Source organism: Bombina bombina, chromosome 2 (assembly GCF_027579735.1).
Source record: "Bombina bombina isolate aBomBom1 chromosome 2, aBomBom1.pri, whole genome shotgun sequence".
NCBI classification, from domain to species: Eukaryota; Metazoa; Chordata; class Amphibia; order Anura; family Bombinatoridae; genus Bombina; species Bombina bombina.
The window spans coordinates 185,523,439-185,546,473 of NC_069500.1; the positions used below are offsets into that span (position 1 = coordinate 185,523,439).

Sequence of the window (23,035 nt, forward strand, 5' to 3'; positions counted from 1 at the left end):
GGATTGATTTAACCGACCAATAAACAAGTGCTGAACCAAAAAAATAACTTGCAAACTTGCAAAGATGCAAATAAAGATAGCAAGAGAACAAAGAAAAATTGATAATAGGAGCAAATTAGAAAGTTGCTTAAAATTGCATGCTCTATCTGAATCACGGAAGAAAAAATATGGGTTCAGTGTCCCTTTAATAACCTAATAGAGAAACACATGCATACGAAAATATAGGTGAATGTAAGATGCCATACACAGAAAGCAGCGTAATGCGATTTATATTGTCTGCCGGATTTAATTTTGAAAGTGTGCCCCCTGCTCCCTGTTAACTTCACTCTGGAGCAAAGTGTTCCTATCCATCATGCTCCATTACTTTCAATAGGAGCCATTTGGCCACTCGCAGGGACTGCCCCTTTTTATGGTCATTCCACCAGGGCAGCCCCTGCGAGAGTCGGCGAGAAAACTAGGTTTGATCTGGCGAGGTTTAAATCATCGAGCCCATGGTGTAAAACAATGTTTTTATTTTGTGATGATAAAGTCTTCCCCTAATGGCCGGTTGCAACTTCCTTTCTCATGAAGGTCTTTGAAACACCTGTGAAAAACTACTTGTTTTTTTTTGTTTTTTTTCCTGACCCCCCTCTCTCCCAACCCCCTCTTACCCCCCTTTTTTTTTTCCTTTTTCCCCTTTTCTTTTCCATATATATGATCGGTTGATCGGTAGGTCTTATTTAAATTTTTAAATACTATATTTAGAATTGTGTACTGTGGATAGAAAATTCCAACAGTTGGATTACATGAATATTTAATACAGCCTGTTTTATGCATGTGATGTTACTATATAATGTTATACGCACTTTGTCATTTTGACGTCCTGTGAGACGTTATCTGTATGATTGATATGATATGCTGTACCCTCTGTTGGCGCTAAAAAAACGATAAATAAATAAAGTGAAAACATACTTCAATGGCTTCTTTAATTATCTGTAATAGCTACAAAATTGATTAAAACAAACAAACTGTTAAACAAGGTTTTCAGGTACTTATTCAAATGTTTTAGAATGGAGAAAAATATTTGTATTCACTGGTTTTAACATATTGTAGCATAATAATTATTTTATAGGAAACAAAAATGAATTCAAGAAAAACGTTAAGGTTATTATACACATTTTTAAGCATATAATGACATTCATTTGCTCCTTTCACATATCTAACTGTATAGGGCATAATGAATATAATAATAGACATATTTGGTATTTATATTCCACTCATTGTACATCATTAACAGAAATAAGTGTAAGTAAAATCAAACAAGTTGAAACAAGTAAGTTACATTAAGGTCCTCTACCGTTCTCAGTCATCTTTATTCCTATTCATAGAAGGCACTAAGTGTGCTTACATACAGCTGGTATTTTAAAAAGCTAACTTCACAAATATCTGACTTCATACTTGGTCTCTTACTCTGGGCATGTTGCTACATCTCTCAGTGACTCAAACATAATATTATTATGAATATGACACATGCTCCATGCTTGAGACCTTGAGCAGAAGGGTACAGATAAGATGCTAGCATTATGATAATATAGTAGCTTTGAATCATTACAATTAACATTATGAAGTATGCAATGTATATGTTATATTAAAATGTCATGATAAAATAATGTCATGATATGTCCAACCCCCCCACTCACATATTATGTTATCAAATGTTATAAAAACAGCTTTATGATGTAATATTAGCTGAATTTGAAGCATATACAGAGTTTTAAGATTACAATAAGGGATAATGTATTCAAAACTATAAATATCTCACTACAAATGGGATTACCCAGCAGTATAATTTGTTTTAGTATAGAAGGAAGAAACATACATTATAAAATGATGATGTAAATTTCTGTGCTTTGTTATAGCTGCTGTGTGCGTATGCCACAGAAAAGCAGTAATAACTTTTACCAGAAGCATTTTTGATAATGGACGTATATAGCAAAAATATATACATGCACATTACATTTTTGACATTTCTATCCCTTTAACACTTTCAGTAAAGCTTCAACTTTAAAAATGGAAATAATAGAGTCCCTTTAGAATAAAATGTTAGATAAAATCACTCTCATTATTTATGTTTAAATGTTTTTATTCAAATTTAAAAAAAATCAATATAACAAATGTTTACACATTTTTTAAATTAACGACAATTTGACCTTCTACTCCATACAATATCTTGTATATTTTGTTATCAAACACTTAGGGGCCTATCTATCAAGCTATCTATCCGTGTTTCTGGAGACCACTGCTCCATAACCTGTCCTCCTGCTCTGAGCAGGCGGACAGACATCACTGGAATTCAACCCGATCCAGTACGATTGGGTTGATTGACACCCCCTGCTGGCAGCCGATTGGCCGCGAGTCTGCAGGTGGCGGTGTTGCACCAGCAGCTCACAAGAGCTGCTGATGCAATGCTGAATACGGAGAGTGTATTGCTCTCCGCATTCAGCGAGGTATGTTGGACCTGATCCGCACTGTCGGATCAGGTCCGACATACCTTTGATAAATATCCCCCTTAATATCAGTCTGTAGAGATCTTTGTGACGGTGTCTTTACAATAATCCAATTTCGCATTCCTCCTTCTTTCTTTGCCTTCATTTACATAAGTGTTACATATAATAGAAAGATTGTCTATTATAATACAATCGTGAAAAAATTATATTATAACTGATACTGTATACAATAAAATATAGTAACCAATAACCAAAACATTTGTTGCTTGAGAAATAGAGTTTAATCTCTATTTCTTGTATACTTCTGTGATGCTAAGGTTGTCTAATCCCCCCCCCCCCCCCATCGGTCTATTATGTAATCTTGTTGTTATTTAGGATCCAATAAAACTATATTTTATGAAATAATTCTCTATTGTCTAATACCCAAGATGCTGATTCATATGTCTCACATGTCAGCTTTATTTTATTTTGTACTTCTACCCAGGACAGATTTCCTGTATTCCAATATTTAGCGATGCATGTTCTGGTTACCGTACATAAAATTCTTAGAAACGTATTAATGGTCTTGTTAAATCGCCTAACAGGTATGTGGAGTAGGGCCTGAGATGCCGTGATGAGTATCTCTTCCACCAATAGTTGACTAATTAAATCGGACAACTTAATCCATATTTCTTTAACGTTATTACAATACCACCACATATGTATATATGTGCCTATTGCTCCACAACCTCTATAACATAATCTAGAATTTCCTGCTGACATGTGTGACGTCTTCACTGGGGTAAGATACCAGCAAAATGCTGTTTTTATGGCATTTTCACGTTGATCTGCACTCAACAGTCCTTTACTAATTGAGCTAAATAGTTTTTCCCACAGCGATGATTTGTCTGGTGTTATATCTAAAATTCTTTCCCAGGTAAGCATGAGTTGTGTTTTAGTGGTTATATTGGAGGTCTGTAATGCGATATAAAGTCGAGAAATCAAGTGTTTCGTTCTGTTGTTTGATGTTAGCAGTGTCTCTAGTATTGTTTTAGGTTGGTTTAGGATCTATGTAGGTGTTTGTGTATAGCTGATGATAGCTGAAGATAGAGATACCAGTGTAATTTTATCGGTGCTATTTTCTCTTGTATCTGAGTGAATGTCCAGATTTTATTACTATGTACTATATCTGCTACTCTATAGTCCCTTGTTGGCACATTTGTCTATAGTGCTATGATAATCATTTGGCAATAAGAGTCTCAGTGGTAACATTTGTGAATGAAGCAGGAGGATATTATTATGTTGTCTCATTAATTTCTTATTCTGTTGTGTCATTTCAGAAATAGGTGATCTATACCTGAGCTGTATGTGTTTGTTGGTTCAAAATATATCACCCTGATATTCTAGGCCCTCTATATCGGTTTCTAGAGCTGCCTTCCTAACAACATCGTTTGAGCCATCCTTACTGCTTTATAATAATATATTAGATTGGGAACACTTACCCCTCCTATTGACCTATGACATGTTAAAACTGGTGTCTGAATTCTGGCTTTTTTATTACCTCTGATGTATGTCACAAGCTCTGATTGTAGTGTAGCTAACTCTGAAAGTGGTATTTTCTCTTTAACAGTTTTTTATTGAGATTTTGTGAAAATTAAAAAGTAGCATACCAAGATTGCCATAAAACAATAATGACATAAAAAAACAATGAAACAACTTCATAAATCTCCATTTTTCATTCATAAGATCTTACTGACATGACTATGTGGTTGGCCACTCATGGACCTCTATGATGTAGGCAATGACAAAGCCATGGTAGTCATCTCTGCGGCCACTTCTGGGCCTTATGATATTCAGACTTAGGGCAGGGGGGGATGCAACATGATGAGGAATAATAATAGAGTAATTCTAAATTATGCTGTGATTCAGCGGGAAAGCACCGCTCAAGCGTATAGAAAGAGGAGTTGTGGAAAACGGGGGGAGGAGATTCGCAGAGCATAACGATATCAGAGTTACAAAGTAAGAAGGAGAGATATAGTTGGATGGAGACAGACTAAATGGGTATATAGCCACCCACCCATATAGTGTAAGATACCTAATTACCATCATATAATTCACTGTAATATTGAGCAAATTCATCAACTATCTCTTGGAGATGAGAGGTGATAGTACTATGCGAATTTTGAATACTATGAATGGCTAGTGTTTTATTTCTTTCTCATATTTTATGAGCTAAATATTTATCTGGTTTATTTGTGTACATGTAGTACTGAACCTTCAGTTTTTTTATAGCTTTTGTCGCTGTGTCATTCAGTAATTTAGCTACTGTCATGCGTTTGTTTTGTAGGGTTTGTAAGATTGATTGTTTTTGCGTTAATTTAAGTTGTTTCTCTAACATTTCTATTTCTTGATGTACTTGGGACAACTGTTTTTTTCTGTTGTATATTTGACCTTGCCTTGTATTAGTAGGCCTCTTAAATAGGCATTATGTGAGGTCCAGGTGATTAATGGGTTGGCTGTAGTGTCAACATTAATGTTCCAGTACTCTGTTAGTTGTTTCAAAGTTTGGTCATGAGCTAGTGGGTATTTGAGGTAGCTATAGTCATATGTCCAGGATTTTTCCCTTCTTTTGTCTTGGATCCCCTCTAATTAAATAGACAACATAGAGTGGTCAGACCAGACACAAGTGTGTATTGTTGAGGATTTTAGTATTGGTTGAAGCATTTGGCTAATATATATATATATATATATATATAGAGAGAGAGAGATATAGAGAGAGAGTCTATCCTGGTACATATTTTATGAGCAGTGGAATAGAAAGTAGTGTCGGTAGTGTCACCATATAGAGTTTGCCATGTGTCAATTATTGTGTGAGATGTTCTCTGATTACTTTAACAGTGCGATTATGGCGATGTTGTTTGTGTGAGAGGGGGTTTCTGTGGAGTAGGTGTTATAGGGGACATTTGAATATTAAAATCTCCTGCTAGGTTGATTTTACTCTGGGACCATTGTGTTAAGAGGTAGGAGATTTGTCTAAAGAATATCTCCTGTTTTTCATTAGGAGCGTATACATTACACAATGTGATATCCGTATTATCAATTTGTCCTTTAACTATAAAATACCTTCCTCCTCATCTGTTATTGTAGATTCATGCTGAAATCGTATGGATGAGTGAATCAGAATTGATACTCTTGGTTGTGGCATGGTAGTGTTAAGTAAAGTGTTTGGCCCAGTATTTCGGGATTTGGTTATTAATTAATTTGTGGTGTCATGTAAATAACAATTAAAAATAGGGCGGGGGAGCTAGGATCACAAACCCTTTTTGACTTGAGCATCAATCTAGATCAACTCTTGGTATATTTTTGAGAAGAACTCATCCTAATCTTTAAAAGAAAAAAGAGAAATTGTGTACAGCTTAACAACAGTGTTTGAAACATAAAAACAAAATAAAAATAACATTTGTAAAAAATAACATATAATAACCATAAAGTTCCCTCCAATGAGGGCAGGCACATGAGAAATATTTCAGCATCTATTTTAGGGGGGGTATGATGCTGGTTTAAACTTCTATGAGGATATTACTATTCCCTTATATTTAACTTCTATGGGGAAGAAAAAGAACCGTATATGTGCCAGTGGTCATTAGCCACCTGTAGAACATATTGTCCCAACCTGTATCAGGGATAAAATAACAGTCTAACTGGAATCTTCCGAGGCTTCTTCCCAATATAAGTCTAGTCTGAGGGGCCTATCTATCAAGTTCCGAATGAGAGCCTGCAGACTCGCCAGAAACAGCAGTTATGAAGCAGCGGTCACAAAGACCGCTGCTCCATAACGCGGACAGACATCTCCGCAATTCAACCCGATTGGGTTGATTGACACCCCCTGCTGGCCGCGAGTCTGCAGGGGGCGGCGTTGCACCAGCAACTCTTTTGAGCTGCTGGTGCAATGCTGAATACAGAGAGCGTATTGCTCTCCGCATTCAGCGATGTCTGGCGGACCTGATCCGCACTGTCAGATCAGGTCTGCCAGACTTTGTTAAATAGGGGCCATAGTCTCAAGGCTATAAAGACAACCTATTCATTATTTTAACTTAGTAAAAGCATAGTTAGTGTGACCCCTTCTTCTGTTCTTGTCAGGCATTGTAGGACCTCTAGAGTTTACCTTTAGCTGAAACTTCATGCCTCTGGAGTCTTGGGGTTGTCTGTTTTTTATGTCTTTTTCTATTTACTGTGTTCCATTTGGGAAGTTTAGATGATCTTGGTGTGATATGTTGTTCTGAAGTTGGTACTGTGGTAGCCATTGTAGGTATCTGTGAAGTCTCCAGTTCTAGTAGGTGACAGACTTCCGGGATATACTCAGCTTCCTTGACAGTGATGGTTTTGTTTTCCTTAAGGATATACCGCACAAAAGGAAAACCCCATTTATATTGAATTTGGTGTTTCCTCAATAGCTGTGTTAGTGGTCGCATGCAGCTTCTTCTCTGTAGAGTTTTGAGGCTCAAATCTTGGTAAAATTGCACCACTGTGCCCTGAAATTTAAAAGTGGGATTGTTTCTGGCAGCAGCTAGTATTGCTTCTTTCTCCGGAAACAAAAGCATCTTTACTATTACATCTCTTGGGGGTGTTTCACCCTTAGGTTTTGCTTTTAGGGCCCTGTGGGCTCTCTCAATATTAAAGTCAGACCGTCCAGCTTCTCCTACTATGTGTTTAAAGAGCTGTTGCCTTCTGTAGTGGTAGCTCCTTAGTCTGAATCTTCTTCAAGTTCCACGTCAGGTTGATCTGTTTGGTAGATTTGGTTGGTTTCAAAAATGTGTTCACTGAGGATGATTTGCTGTTTTTGTCTTTTGCAGATTTTCTTAAGGACATGTTGCTTGTCAGGAGAGATCTGCTTTGCAGGGAATCTATTGTCCTTTCCCCCCCTTTTTTATACATCTATCTCATCCTTTGTGATGTTTTATTTCAACCTGTGTCATTAGTTTTGAAACTGCTTTAGCTTGTTTGCAGCCCACCTTAAATTATGCCTTCTCAGGCTAATTGCCTTTGATTTAGCTATAGAGTTGGGATTTTCATTGTTAGATCAGTCATAGTTGATATGAGTGAAGCCCTCAAAAGTCTCTGTTTTAAATCCCTTTATGTCTCTCTATTTGCTCACTTGTGAGAGTTAGGATCCACCATTTTGATGGTGCTCTAGCGTGGTCTGATCTACTGTCTAACTGTGTAAGCCAAAGCTGTGTATTTACCTACCGCTGATTCTCAATTATCTGGTCTCTTTACCGTGTTTAGAGTAAGGGGATTGTCTCACCTTCCACCCGGTATATCCTTGTCTTTTTTGCAGTCGTCACTCTGCAGCCATTTCTTCTTTTGCTGATGCCGGGTCTTTTTTTGTGATCGATTCGATCTTTAAGGCTTCCACCCTATGCCTGATGTTCCCCTGCAGTACCGGGATGATTTTAAGGGGTCATTTATCGATTTTGCCTCCTCTTGATTGCTATATTTGTCAGCATCAGTCTAGAGCTCAGAGATTAAGCGGCCATCTCTCAGTGTGGCTTGACTCCGCCCCCCACTCTCATTATTTAAAAGGACATAGTGCAATAGCAGGCTATCAAGAAAGAACAGTTACAGTTTTTGGGAATCAAAATCTTGGTAAAAACAACTGCAGAAAAGATGAGTCACTTAACCTTTTTTAATTGTGCACATATTGCACAATAAAGTAAACAGATTTGCATTTACTCTCTCTTTAAGGTTAACTTTAGCCTCAGTGGAGGTTATCAGTTTTTGCTAACATATTTTATGTTGTTCTACAGAAAGACAACAGAAATGTCTTGTCCATTTAATAAAATTTTCACATTTTATAAGATTGTCACAGTTTTTCCACAGAACCTCCCAAAGCTCTTAGGACCTTAAAAAAGCCCTGGGTTGCTGAGGACCACATAGCCACACACATGATTTGCCCACTCTGTCCACTCCACACCCCAATGCAATGTGACTGGATTGCCTTGACTAAGTCCCTAGCCTCTCCTTCCCAGTAGGTATGTATATTTACAATATATTCATATAGTGGTATAAATAAACACAGAGATATGACAGACAACATTGTTTAGAACAAAAAAAGGAACTTAGGGACATGTAAATATGTTTGCAAAAGATTTCTGACATAATACACAAATAAAAAAAAAAAATATATATATATATATATATGTATGTATGTGCAAGGATATATGTACAAATTCTAGCATTAATAATAATTTTAATAAATAAATAAAAGATATGACTCCTAGAAATACAAATACACATTAATTTCTGTGAAAGTATCATATAACAAATCAATATAAAAATAACTTTCTATGAGATATGACAGAAGTACAAACAGGATAAAACTTTATTCAGTAAATGAATTAGATGCCGCACAGTAATGTTTATCGATGCAATGTTTATAAGGATGGAGATAAATTGGAATTATTGCCTACTTGTTTATTTTGCATCTTTCTGCAGAGATTAGAGAGATCTGAGAGCAGAGTTCTCACAATACAAATGTATCCTGTCAAATCTGTACTGGTTCTCGGTGTTTGAAATTAGAGTTCAGCACTGATTTATTGCACTCAGATTGAAATCTCATTAAACCAAAATAACATTTGGAAGTAAACTCTCAGCAAATTTAAACTCTTTTATCACTAGATTCTCTGTTAATATGTGTAATGTTTTTAAAAAAAACATAAAATAACTATCTTATTACAATGTTTTCACTGAGTTGCTAGCCTGTGCTATGTCCAACTTACGGCCTATAAGACAAAACCTAGCGGTAGATTTGAATGGTTTTATCTGGCATGATGATGATAACATTTATATGTGAGAAGGATAAAGGCCTATCAGTACCAGGCACCATCTGACCCCTTTCTTTACTGTGAACACCGCACCACCAGTCCTTTCAGTATGGCTTTCTAAAAGTAGCTAGTTTTAAGAAATTTCTATTCTAATATGCGTGCGCCTATGTTAAAAACACTAGCTAAATATCTACCAAACAACAATGGTCTTGAGATTTGTTTGTCAATAATAAATAATAAATTAATGGAAAAAAAAATATATATATATATATAAAAGAGTATATGCAAATAAATGCTCAAAAAAAGAATACCATTAAACGTTTTGAAAAAATAATAAATATTGTGTTATTACCACTGTAATAATACTTTACCAATAATACTGGTTGAAAAATATCTATTTATTAAGTTCACATGTAACACATAAAACAATTTAAAAGGTTGTCTAGTAGCGTGTATATATATAAAAGTTGGTACCAACCATTACAAAATAATAAAAAAAATAAAAGAATTCCGATATTCTCAAATCTGTAAAAATATATAGTAGGTAAAATAAAGTTGTGTGATTCAAAATCCTGTAAACATAAGAATCATACAAGAAAGGTACAGCAAATGTTTGCTATTTAGTGCTACCCCTCGAAAAACTAACCATCTATTAGAGGGGAGCAAACAAAAAGGTTATATGAAATAAAACCACTTTGGGTTTTCCTTTAGTGAATCTGAATGATACACACGGGATTCAATAGTCTCTATTACATAGTTTGATAAACAGTGTGCAGTTCAGGTTTTTTTCAGACAGTTAGCAGTCTTTTGTAATGCAATTTATAGGCACAGTCTTATTTCTTTTAATTTCATTTTCTAATAAGGTACCTTATTTGCACAGTCAACGGTCCAGGTAGTGTGTGGTCACAGCGATACACCAATGTGTACAGGTAGATGCAGGAAAAAACTTATTGCAAGTATATCTTTAGTATTTTCCAATGATGTTCCGGCGTGTGCGTCTCCTGATGTGCTCCTATTTCACTCCGTGTCCGGTTCCGGGCACGCCCACCAATTGCGGGATTGACAAGTGAGCAAATAGTAACGATGTGTGTGGTAATCCAGTGCGGTGTTTTCTAACACCTGCTTCATTGTAGCAGTCTGTGTCCAAGCAACGCGTTTCAGCTCCAGGGAGCCTTTTTCAAGCTATGACAGACATGCTAAGATCCTCTTTTTTAAACCCTTCAAGTCGTACCTGATTGGATATCCTATTGTGATTGAATGAATAAACGTCCTTTGATTGTTATCAGGCAACATTTATTTGAGGCATATAATTGAGACAATTGTATTTAGAAACAAGCTTAGTGCTAAATACGTCAGTTGAGTGTCCTATTTAGTTATTTATGGTTACAAAAACACAGCAAGTTCTTAGTTCTCTATTTCACCTTAGTTAAAGGTCTGTGTTTTATTATAAAAGACAGCAAAAATTGATAATGGAATTAACCAGCAATTGGTATATGTAAAAAGGAAATTTTATTTGTATATATTAAAAAACCAGCATCATTAGTAATTGATTATTAAATGTGGCTTAGAAAAAAATATATATTATACATCAGATTCTTTTAAAATTATTTATAAAAAAACATTATTGTTTGTTGTTTTAAAAGCGCATATTATAAAAATATAAATGATTACAAAAATACAATTTATAAAATTTAGGTATAGATAAAATCTATAAATATTATTTAATTCAAACCGATCATAGACTAAAAAACTATTTACATCAACTGATATATATATAAAAGACTAGAAAAATATGTATGTATAAGCAAATAAATATGTAGATAAATTGTATATATATATATACACATGTACATACATATAAAAATATATATATATATATATATATATATATATATATATATATATATATATATATATATACATACAGTATGTACATGTATATAAAAATATTTTGGTGTTTGTAAAAAATGGGCAAACAAATATGAATGGATGAAAAAGTCTCCCAACGGTTCTACGAAACCTATTTTGTGCATGGCAAAACTTATATTAAAGAATACTTTATTTGTTACTTTTACATACTTTCTAAAAGTAGCCAAAGCCTTCATTAGTGGTGTAACCTAGGATCTCAACTAAGACTGGGCTCCGATATATAAGGGGCCCATTTTATAAAACATGGGTGACTCCCTTGCACCACAGGGATCAGTGTAACAAAAGTGTATGGATTTGCCTTAACAAATATGGTAGGGTCTCCAAGATAGCCACCACTGTATTGCTGTATAGAAAAAACTGCCACCGTATTTCTACAGAGAGAGTGCATATCTTCTGGTGTGGACTAACCAAAAGAGAAGGATGACTCACAGTAACAGAGAAGTATCAATTCTGTGTCTGTTATCAACCAGATATACTGAAGAATTATACAATTAGGAGTTTGTGGTTCTTTGGAAAGGAAACCGTTGAAATGGGGGGCCCTGTCACAGGTTTTGCCCTGAAGCCCAAAGGGGTCTAGTAACAACCCTGCCCTTCATTACCTTGTCCCTTCCCTGATCATGAAAGTGATGGCATCTTTTTGTTTTTGTTCATACAGTTTGCATCAAAAAGGTTTGGGGAATATGCCCAAAATGTTTATTTTTATTTTTTTAATGTGGGCATATAGAATATAGTTAAGATTCTTTAAGGAGTACATGTTGTATACTGGGCATTTTGTGAATACATATCTCCAACATACATTCTATACACCTTAAAGGAAGCTGATCTTTACAAATAAATCAAATATGGCTATTATGAAAGAATCAAAACTAGCATCTAATGCTCCCCTCCTGTCCTCCAGAAATGTTATATTCAAGATGCTCATTGCCAAGGGCAAAACCGATGCATGAGTTTCAGCTTAAATTGAACAGTTTTTCAAGTAAAATATGTTTGACATATTTAAATGTTGCTCTGTATCTGCATGCTAGAATGTACAATATCCCTCTAAAGCAGCAGAAAAAAATTGTGAAAGATTCTTAAACACGAGTAACAACTGGTCACACAGCATATTTCAGTTTTATATAGTAATTTATAACATTGTATTATCACATAAAGTAGAAATATTGTGTGGTGTTTCTAAGGAATAGTCAGAATTCGGACTATGTGAACTCACTGCCAGGACACGTATCCTTGGGGGAGAGGTGGTGTTATTCCTGTGGGTTGTAAAGCTTATGATAGCTACTGGTTATCATAAAGTGATAAGCCCTTAATATAACTAACACTGACATGATGAGAATGGAACTCAGTGATCATATGCATGTTAAAGTGATGGTAAACTCTCGCCTTTTTAAAATCAGATATGGAATGTTGGTGATATTTTAGATGGAGTTTCATTCTTCAGTTGTAATGAAGTTGTGCTATAACTTACTTTTTAATATAGTTATGAAATTCAAATAACACGTGTCAATTGTTCTCCAATCAGCGCTGCCCCCATATGGCACTTTTGTTGTAGTTAGTTTTGAAGTGTGTGGTGGAGCACGGGGTATTTGAATTTCAAATGTATATTAAAAATTAACTTATAGAACAACTTATTTTCAACTGATTCAATTAAACTCCATCTAAAATATAACTAACATTCCGGATCTGATTTTAAAAAAGGGAGAGTTTACCATTACTTTAATGCATAATAAAGAGATAATTAAATACAGTACATGACAAATTGCTTTTAAAAATATAATATTAAATATCAGATACAGCAGTTTCTATGGGGGATATCTATAAAGCCATCAACCGCAAATAAGCTGGAATTCCGCAGCGTAATTGTTGCGAGCTTGATCCGACCTAGTTATCAAACCTTACAGACTGGCAAAAGTTGAAATCTGTGACGTAGCATATGATCTGCTGGTCTCAATACGACGCAGATCGATGCTTACGTCATTACAGATGTTTCGAATACACATTCGGCACTATTTGACACTTTTTAAAAGTTAGCAAATAGTTACCCGGTACGCTCGTGGCTATTCCGGCCCAGCGTACCTGGTTTTCAATCCGCCACCCTGGAGGCCGTGGATGCCATAGGAATCAATGGGAGTCTGAAAGCAGAGAAAGCTTATGTTCAATGCTGCCAGATATCTTATTGATTTCTATGGTAGAAAACCAGTTACGTTTACACCTAACACCCTAACATAAGCCCTGAGTCTAAACACCCCAAATCTGACACCCTGACATCGCTGCAACCTAAATAAAATGTATTAACCCATATTCCGCCTCTCCCCGACACCACCGCAGCCTAAATAAAAGTATTAACGCTTATCCCGCCGCTCCCGGACCCCGCCGCCACTAAATAAAGTTATTAACCACTATCCCGCCTCTCCTGGACCCCACCGCCACTAAATAAAAGTATTAACCCCTAAACCTCTGGCCTCCCACATCACTACCACTAACTAAACCTATTAACCCCTAAACTGCCAGTCCCCCATATCGCCATAAACTAAATAAAGCAATTAACCCCTAGACCTAACAAGCCGTTAAAATTACCACATCCCTATCTTAAAATAAATTTCAACTTACCTGTAGAAGTAAAATAAACTATTTTAAAATATTAATTGACCTACCCTAACTATTATACTACACTTAAATTAAACTACCAATTAGATTAAGTAAATTACAAATAAAAAAAAACCTAACCATACTCAAATTATTTAAATCTACTATTTAACCTTATTTAAAATTACTAAATTACAAAAAAAAATAAACGCTAAATTACAAAAAATTAAAAACACTAAATTACGAAAACAAACAAACCACATTATCAAAAATAAAAAAGAATTACACCTTATCTAATAGCCCTATCAAAATAAAAAAGCCCCAGAAAAAAATAAAAAAAACCCTAGCCTACACTAAACTACCAATGGCCCTTAAAAGGGCCTTTTGTGGGGCATTGCCCCAAAGAAATACAAACACCCCCAACAGTAAAACCCACCACCCAAACATCCAACCCACCCAAATAAAAACCCTATCTAAAATAACCTAAGCTCCCCATTGCCCTGAAGTTGAAGTTTTGCTTGAAGGATCCGTCTTCATCCGGGTGGCCTCTTCCATTTTCATCCAGCCGATGAAGTCTTCATCCAGACGGCATCTTCTATCTTCATCCATCCAGCGGGGAGCGAGTCCATCTTGAAGACATCCGGCACGGAGCTCCTCTTCGATACGGTCGCCGCCGTAAACAGGAACTTGAATGCAAGTGACATCATCCAAGATGGCGTCCCTTGCATTTCTATTGGCTGAAAGGTTCCAATCAGCCAATAGGATTAGAGCTGCTAAAATCCTATTGGCTCTCATCCTATTGGCTGATTGGAACAGCCAATAGCATGAGAGTTGCTCTAATCCTATTGGCTGATTGGAACCTTTCAGCCAATAGGAATGCACGGGATGCCATCTTGGATGACGTCACTTGCATTCAAGTACCAGTTTACAGCGGCGACCGTATTGAAAAGGAGCTCCGCGCCGGTTGTCTTCAGGATGGACCCGCTCCGCGCCGGATGGATGAAGATAGAAGATGCCGTCTGGATGAAGACTTCGCCGGCTGGATGAAGATGGAAGAGGCCATCCGGATGAAGACTTCTTGCTGCCGGGATGAAGACTTCTTGTCGGCTGGATGGATCCTTCAAGCGGAACTTCAAGAACTGTAAGTGGATTGTCTGGGGTTAGTGTTAGGTTTATTTAAGGGTTTTTGGGTGGATTTTATTTTTAGAGTAGGGTCTGGGCAGGTAAAAGAGCTAAATGCCCTTTTAAGGGCAATGCCCATACAAATGCCCTTTTCAGGGCAATGGGGAGCTTAGGCTATTTTAGACAGGGTATTTATTTGGGGGGGTTGGTTGTTTGGGTGGTGGGTTTTACTGTTGCGGGGGGTGTTTGTATTTTTTTATTTTTTACAGGTAAAAGAGCTGATTTCTTTGGGGCCAATGCCCCACAAAAGGCCTTTTAAGGGCCATTGGCAGTTTAGTGTAGGCTAGGGTTTTTTTTTGGGGGGGGGGGCTTTTTTTATTTTGATAGGGCTATTAGATTAGGTGTAATTCTTTTTTATTTTTGATAATGTGGTTTTTTTTTTTCGTAATTTAGTATTTTTTGTAACTTAGTGTCTATTTTTTTTTTAATTTAGTAATTTTTAATAAGGTTAAATAGTAGATTTAAATAATTTGAGCAGGGTTCGAGGTTTTTTAATAGGTAATTTAGTTAATTTAATTGGTAGTTTAATATGTGTAGTAAAATAGTTAGGGTAGGTTAATTAATATTTTAAAATAGTTTATTTTAATTCTACAGTTAAGTTTAAATTTATTTTAAGATAGGGATGTGGTAATTTTAATTTAAAGTTAGCGGCTTGTTAGGTTTAGGATTTAATAGCTTAATTTAGTATATGGCGATATGGGGGGCTGGCGGTTTAGGGGTTAATAGGTTTAGTTAGTGATAGTGATGTGGGAGGCCAGAGGTTTAGGGGTTAATACGTTTATTTAGTGGCAGCGGTGTCGGGGAGCAGCGGGATAGGGGTTAATAACTTTATTTAGGTGACTGCGAAGTCGGGGAGTGGCGGGATAGGTGTTAAACATTTTAGTATAGTGGCAGCATTTAGTGACCGGGTATAAATAAATTGGTAAAAAGCCGAATAGACACAAGATGGATGACTGTTAGTTAACAACAGTCCGATGCTCATCGCCCCGTACTTGGTGCGCTGCTTTTTTTATAAATATGGAGATCATATTCAGGTCCGCGGCCGCGATGTTAGGCGAGCGTATTGGTGCCGGCGAATGCAGCATAGTTGAAGCTTTGATAAATATCACCCTGTATCTTGGCTTATATCACTTTTGATACTCAAGAAGGGGTGGGCAGTCTTCTTTACTTACATAAAAGTGGTTCCCTCAGCAGACCCTCCATTTTTACTTATTTGACCAGTGTAGAAGCTTGACCAGTCTAAGCATATAAAATCAAAGCAAAATGTTAACCTTTTTGAATCTGTGATCAAAATATAGCACCCCTGAACCTGTTTCATACATTAAGTTGCGGAGACCTGAAAATAAAGATATTCCCCATGTAGGAAATGCAGAACATAGCAAGTTTGCAAATTATTCATAGAAAAATAATGCTGCACCATATTCTACGAGAAGTAGAAATTCTTGAAGATGTTCTTGTTTTGAGCATGGTCTGAATGTATATTCAGTTGTCAGAGACTCAACCACTCAGTAGCTAGGTCACTAGTTAGTACTTCTGAAGACCCTTGGTAAAGAACACATAGAAAACCAGTACCCATCCACAAGAAGTTTAAAGGATGGCACTGAGGGGTGTAGATCATAAAAGATGGGGTTGTTAAAATTACTTTTGTTATTTCATTTCATTAAAGGGAAAGTCAACACCAGAATTTTTGTTGTTTTAAAAGATAGATAATCCCTTAATTACCAATTCCCCAGTTTTGAAAAAAAAATGTGACTTGTAAGACCAATTTGGCCTGTGAACTAGTTTTCAGACACTACACCTTCTCAGTGGCTTGTATATATAAACAAATTACATCTTCAGAAGCAGTGGCGCCACCAGGGGTGACGCTACCAGAATTTTTTTTAAATGTATTTTATTGAAATTCAAAGAAATACAATGTAGAGATGCATAGCATTTTTTATTAGAGGGGGCAGCATGTGTGAACATTAGTGGGACTTGGGAAGTTTTAGACACTTAATTTTTTTGCCCCTTGAGCCAGCGCTGCAATTTCCACAAATAGTTTTCCCGGCTGCTTTTGCTTGTTTGTACTTTGCTCCTCCCCTACCCAATTTCACTATGAATGTTGTGGGCGTGCCGTGGGGCTTCCGAAGTTGCGCTGCTAGCCTAAACCTGCCTGCCTATCTGTGCTCACTGCTCAGTGACGTATGGAGCAGTGAAGTCACTCACTGCTGTGCTGTCTCTCTAAACGGGAACCGGGAAATCGTGAGGGGGATGCCTGACACCTGACCGCATGACTGACACTGTCTCTAAAGTAGAGTCACGTATGATGCCCACCAGACCGGTACGGTTACAGTACACTAAGTGCACACTGAAGAGGTAGGAGGGGAGAGCGGGCTTTCGTCTGGGGGTGGGCAGAGTGCAAATGTGATTGGCCATAAGAAGCGGTAGGCACGTCGCCCGGGGCTTTGCACTGACAGACTTGGAACAGAGTCAGAGAGCAGAATTTTCATAGTTTGCGCGCCTAAACCTTTTCTTTAGTGATTTATTTTAGAGTGCTCTGTTTATCTTTCATTTGATGCTCTGCTGAGCCAGGGAGCAGCTCTAGGCATGAGCTTCATAATTAATGCAGTGCAGATTACATATTTTGTATGTGTGTCTGAGTTTTTGTGTGTGTGTTAGTCTGAGTACTTGTGTGTGTGTGTGTGTCTGAGTGTTTTTGTGTGTGTGTCTGAGGGCTCGATGATTGAAAGCTCTCTGGGCTGGCGAGATTATTAATGAATGCTCGCCAGTCCTTCTATTTGCCTGGTGGAATGATCTAAATCCATTTTTTACCCTGAAAACAGGGTTTCTCTCTAAGGGGCGTATACCGCATTTTCATATGAAATGTGCACAACAAAATTCGTATTTTAAACATTATACAAAACAAATATTTGAACTATTCACACAAAAATAAGCAGGGAAAAATTGTATTGTTAAGGTGCATCAAAAATCGTAACAAAATTCTTCACCAAAAATCGTATGTTAACAAAAAAGTAAAATTAGTATCTAATTTACACAAGAATAAATCAAATTAAATATGCACAGCGTAAATTGTAATTGTAGTACACTGAATGTGCAAAAATCCCACAGAAATTTGAATTTATAAATACAAAATGCACAGTGTAATTGTTGTTTTTTCGTAAAATGGGCTGAACATGGGCGTTCCATGGGCATATATGACAATGTTTCACTAATCCCAGCGTAATTCTATAAAGATTTTCGCACTGCAGATATCACAGTTCTTTCTCGCCAACTAAAAGGTGGCTTTTCTCAAAACAATACGAACACTTATAACCCCAATAGAAAAACAAGTGCATACTAAAATATAGGCGAATGTAAGATGCTATAAGCAGAAAGCAGCGTAATGTGAGTTATATTGGCTGCAGGATTTTAATTTTAAAGTGCTCCCCCTGCTCCCTGATAACTTTGCACTAAGGAGAGAAGTTTCCCTAACCAGTGAGCTCCAATATTTTTAATAGGAGCCATCTCGCAACTCGCAGGGACTGCCCCTTTTTTACGATCATTGCACCGGGGTAGCCGTGCGAGTGTCAGCGAGAAAAAGAAGGTTTGAGCTGGCGAAGATTATATCATTGAGCTCTCAGTGTTTTTGTGTGTCTGAGTGTTTTTGTGTGTGTGTCTAAGTGTTTGTGTGTGTGCCTTAGTGTTTTTCTGTGTGTGTCTAAGTGTGTTTCCGAGTGTTTGTGTGTGCATCTGAGTGTGTCTGAGTGTTTGTATGTGTGTGTGCCTGTGTTTTTGTGTTTGTGTGTGTCTGCTTTCTGGGGGGGGGGAGGTGACACCATAACTTACCGCACCGGGTGACACCAACCCTAGTGATGCCACTGTGCATATGCTGGAGAAAAAAGTAATAACTTTTACTAGAAGCATTTTTGATAGTGGAAGTATATTACAAAAATGCTTCTAATTCAAATATAAATGTAACCACACACATTTGATTTTTGAGCTTTATTTCCCTTTAAGAAATGAAAATTGAGATACGGTGCATAGGGCCCTTGTGCAATTTTTTTTTTGTAGGCCTTGGTAATAATATACATGCTGCTGTGTATAATGATTTTGATTAGATAGCTAGATGATAGGTGAACCTGCAAATTTCAGCAATGATAAAATTATATGTGGAAACTAGGTAATGTCTTTAGTCAGCATCTGAAGAAAGGATACAGCAGAAAAATAAGGACTTCATTGTCTATAAAAATAAATATAAACTATTGCTTATACGTTGCAACTTATTATGACTGAATATTGTCTCTATCAAACAGTATCTGCTTCCCTAGAGCTCAGCTTCAAAATATCAATCCATGTCATGCAGTATAGAAGCTGACCAAATGGCGGCAGCACTAAAAAAAAGAAGTGCGGATAAACCCCACGTACCGGATATCCTCTCCCGCAGGAAACGTCTTTAGCCACCATTAGTTTTGCTTCGGGAAGCGCGAGCATGGGCTGAAGGTCAGTGTGTTGCAATATTGTATTTGTTTCACTTATTCTATACGCTTGTAATAACGCTATGTAGCATAGTAGTCTTACTTGTTCCCCCGCTGGAGGCTTGAGAAGGTAGAGCAGTGAATTCTCGTACTGCTTTTTACTGGTTATAGCCTCCTACATCAACTTTGCTGAATCGTGATGTTTCCCGGTGTCTGTTGGGAAATTATCTATCATTTGGTAAAAACAACCGCGTGATATTATTAAAATAATGTCACACGGACGAGTAGACTACTGTGTTTTACATAAGGTGAGGGTTTGCTTAAAGTGTCGTCACCGTGGTGGAGAAAATTGAATTGTTGCTTAAACTATTAAGTTTTTTTCCCTCTTGTAGTTACGTCAGTAGTACGTATGCGATCAGTAAATAAAAGTGCTAACAACCCGAGGCTAGACTTGTTATACAATCACACCCTGCTTCTGACATAAATATGTGTAATCTTTATAAATGCTGAATACATGTAACTGAAGGGATATGGTAATAGTACTGTTACTCTTTCTTTTCAAGTGCAGTTAAAAGGATACTGAACCCAATGTTTCTTAATTTCATGATTCAGATAGAGCATGCACTTTTAAAGGGATACTAAACCCAATTTTTTTCTTTCATGATTCAGATAGAGCATGCAATTTTAAACAACTTTCTAATTTATTCCTATTAAATTTTCTTTGTTCCCTTGCTATCTTTATTTGAAAAAAGCAGAAATGTAAGGTTAGGAGACAGTCCATTTTTGGTTTAGCACCTGGGTAGAGCTTGCTGATTTGTTTGCTACATTTAGCCACCAATCAGCAAGTGCTGCCTAGGTACTGAACCAAAAATGGGATAGCTCTTAAGATTATTCCTGCTTTTTAAAAAAATAAATTAAAAAAAATAGCATGAGAATGAAGAAAATTAAAGGGACACTGAACCCAATTTTTTTCTTTTGTGATCCAGATAGAGCATGCAACTTTCTAATTAACTCCTATTATCAAATTGTCTTCATTCTCTTGGTATCTTTATTTGAAATGCAAGAATGTAAGTTTAGATGCCAGCCCATTTTTTGTGAACAAACTGGGTTGTTCTTGCCGATTGGTGGATACATTCACCCACCAATAAACAAGTGCTTTCCATGGGTCTGAACCAAAAAATAGCTTAGATGCCTTTTTCAAATAAAGAAAGCAAGAGAATGAAGAAAAATAGGTGTAAATTAGAAAGTTGCTTAAAATTGCATGCTCTACCTGGATCATGGACGAAAAAAAATTGGGTTTAGTATCCCTAACTTTCAAATTTACTCCTATTTTTCTTCATTCTCTTGCTATTTATTTTTGAAAAATCAGGAATGTAAACTTTTGAGCCAGCCCATATTTGGTTCAGAGCCTGGGTAGCAATTGTTGGTGGCTAAATGTGGCCCCCAGACAATACTTGCATTAAAGTGAATGTAAATTTTGATGCCAAAGTTCCGGTTTTTAAAAATTCTTATTAAAAACAGGGGCACTTTAATTTATCAAAATTTACATTTCACTCCTGTTGCTGTCAAGATTAAAAGGTAAATATTTCTTCACAACGAGTGAAATTTCAATGAATTAAGGTGCCCCTGTTTTTAAACGACTTATTAAAAAAACGGGCACTTTAGCATCAAAACTTACATTCACTTTAATGACCAGCCTTCCATATTAAAAACTTTAGGTCCCCTGGCATTTCGGGATTAGTTACACAACATCCTCTGTAGAATGGAGTAACTACCACAATGTATTTGTAACATTTTTAGATGTGGCAAACATTGAATGGGAAGCCGTGTAATAATACTGATACAATATTTGTTAATTCGCTTTTTGTTTGTTTTCTAGGACCTCAGCCAACATCTGAAAGAATGATACGACACAGTAAAATCCAGAAGCTGATTCTAAGTCTGTATAAAGAGTTCTTAAGAGCTGGGAAGGAAAAACCTGGGTTTTTGCCTCGAATTCAGGATGAATTTCGAACGAATGCAAAGATTCCAAAAACAGATGTTATGCACATTGAATATCTTATACGCCGTGGCCAGCGTCAGCTAGAACAGCTAAAAGATGTTAATACTAAACAACTGGGAGCTTTTGTGAAGGACTCTAGGTCAAACAAATAATCGTCTTGTGGTTTTGAAATTTGATCAGTGAACTGTTTTGTGTAGATTATGTAAATTTAGTTGTATTTAAATTTTGTAACATATTGTATATAAAATTACTCATTCTATTGTATATTTAAGACTGTATATAAATTCAAATATAAGTGAATTTCCCTTGTGTGTTTAATTTTTTTTTTTTTTTTTTTTAATTCAAAGGTGTTTCAGCTGTCCTAAATGCATCATACAAACAAAGTATGATTTGAATGGGGGGGTTGATTCAGTAATTTTATATCACTTATTACAATAAGTACATTTTTGTAAGTAAACAATGACCGTGGTGTGTGTGTGTGGAGCCTGGCATCATAAAATATGTAAAGGACTTTCTTAAAATAGACCTTGACTTTCTGTGAAATTAGTTCACTAAAATATGGGGTTCCTACTAATTTATTTTTTTTAAATCTATTAAACCCCTTTGTGACGTGGCAAGTTTACAATTGAAAACGTTCTCAAGTAAATATTTGCAGGAAATAGTAAATCATATCATCATCATTGATGTGATCATGTGACTTCAATGCCGGGATTGGATCATGGCATGGGGGACTGCCTACTATGTTAGGCCCTTCCCCCAGTCCAATTATTTGTTTTGTAGAAAGGGAGCAGGACCCCGAAAAACTTAGGACATTCCATGCCGTCCTCACTGCGTGCTTTTTAGGACGGCATGGAACGTCCTAACTGCATCTAGGGGTTGAGACTGGTCTCTTGATGGTTAAAGGGACAGTAAGGTCAAAATTAAACTTTCATGATTCAGACATGCAGTTTTAAATAACTTTCCAGTTACCTTACCAAATTCAGTTTGTTCTTTTGGTATTCTTTGTTGAAGAGCAGTTTTTATATAGGTTCAAGAATGTACACGTGGCCTGAGCACTATATTATAGCAGTTTGTTGCAATGCTTTTGATAGGTATACATTGAGAACTAAAGGGTAGCAGCATTTACAAAAATGTTAACGATGGTGCCTGATGGTCCTTAAAGGGACATGAAACCCCACTTTTTTTTTATTTCATGATTCAAATAGCAAATACAATTTTAAACAAAATTCCAATTTACTTGAGTCTACTTTGCATCATTTTTTTACATGTCTTGTTGATGAAATAGCAATGCACATGGGTAAGCCAATTACAGGAGGCATCGATGTGCAGCCACAAATCAACAGATACTGGGCCTATTTACATATGCTTTTTAAAAAGGATATCAAGAGAATAAAGACAATTGGGTAATAGAAGTAAATTTGAAAGTTCTTTTAAAATTGCATGCTTTTTCTAAATTGTGAAAGAAAAATAAAATTGGGTTTCATGTCCCTTAAGACACATGCAGGCTTTGAGCCTATCTATTTATGCTGTTCAATGAGGATTACCAAGAGAATTAAAGGGAAATTAAACCCAATTTTTTTCTTTCATGATTTAGAA

The 23,035-nt window shown here is 36.4% G+C and overlaps 1 protein-coding gene and 1 non-coding gene across 2 annotated transcripts; both read left to right on the forward strand.

The window, feature by feature from the left end:
• Positions 1-19,403: 19,403 nt before the first annotated feature.
• Positions 19,404-21,739, forward strand: SDHAF1 (succinate dehydrogenase complex assembly factor 1). The gene is made up of 2 exons (XM_053700453.1): positions 19,404-19,462; positions 21,317-21,739. The coding sequence occupies exon 2, from the start codon at positions 21,340-21,342 to the stop codon at positions 21,589-21,591; it is 252 nt and encodes an 83-aa protein (XP_053556428.1). The 5' UTR covers positions 19,404-19,462; positions 21,317-21,339; the 3' UTR covers positions 21,592-21,739.
• Positions 19,553-19,685, forward strand: LOC128650720 (small nucleolar RNA SNORA47). Its single transcript, XR_008400980.1, has one exon. It is a non-coding gene; the product is annotated as a small nucleolar RNA SNORA47 (small nucleolar RNA).
• Positions 21,740-23,035: the final 1,296 nt, after the last annotated feature.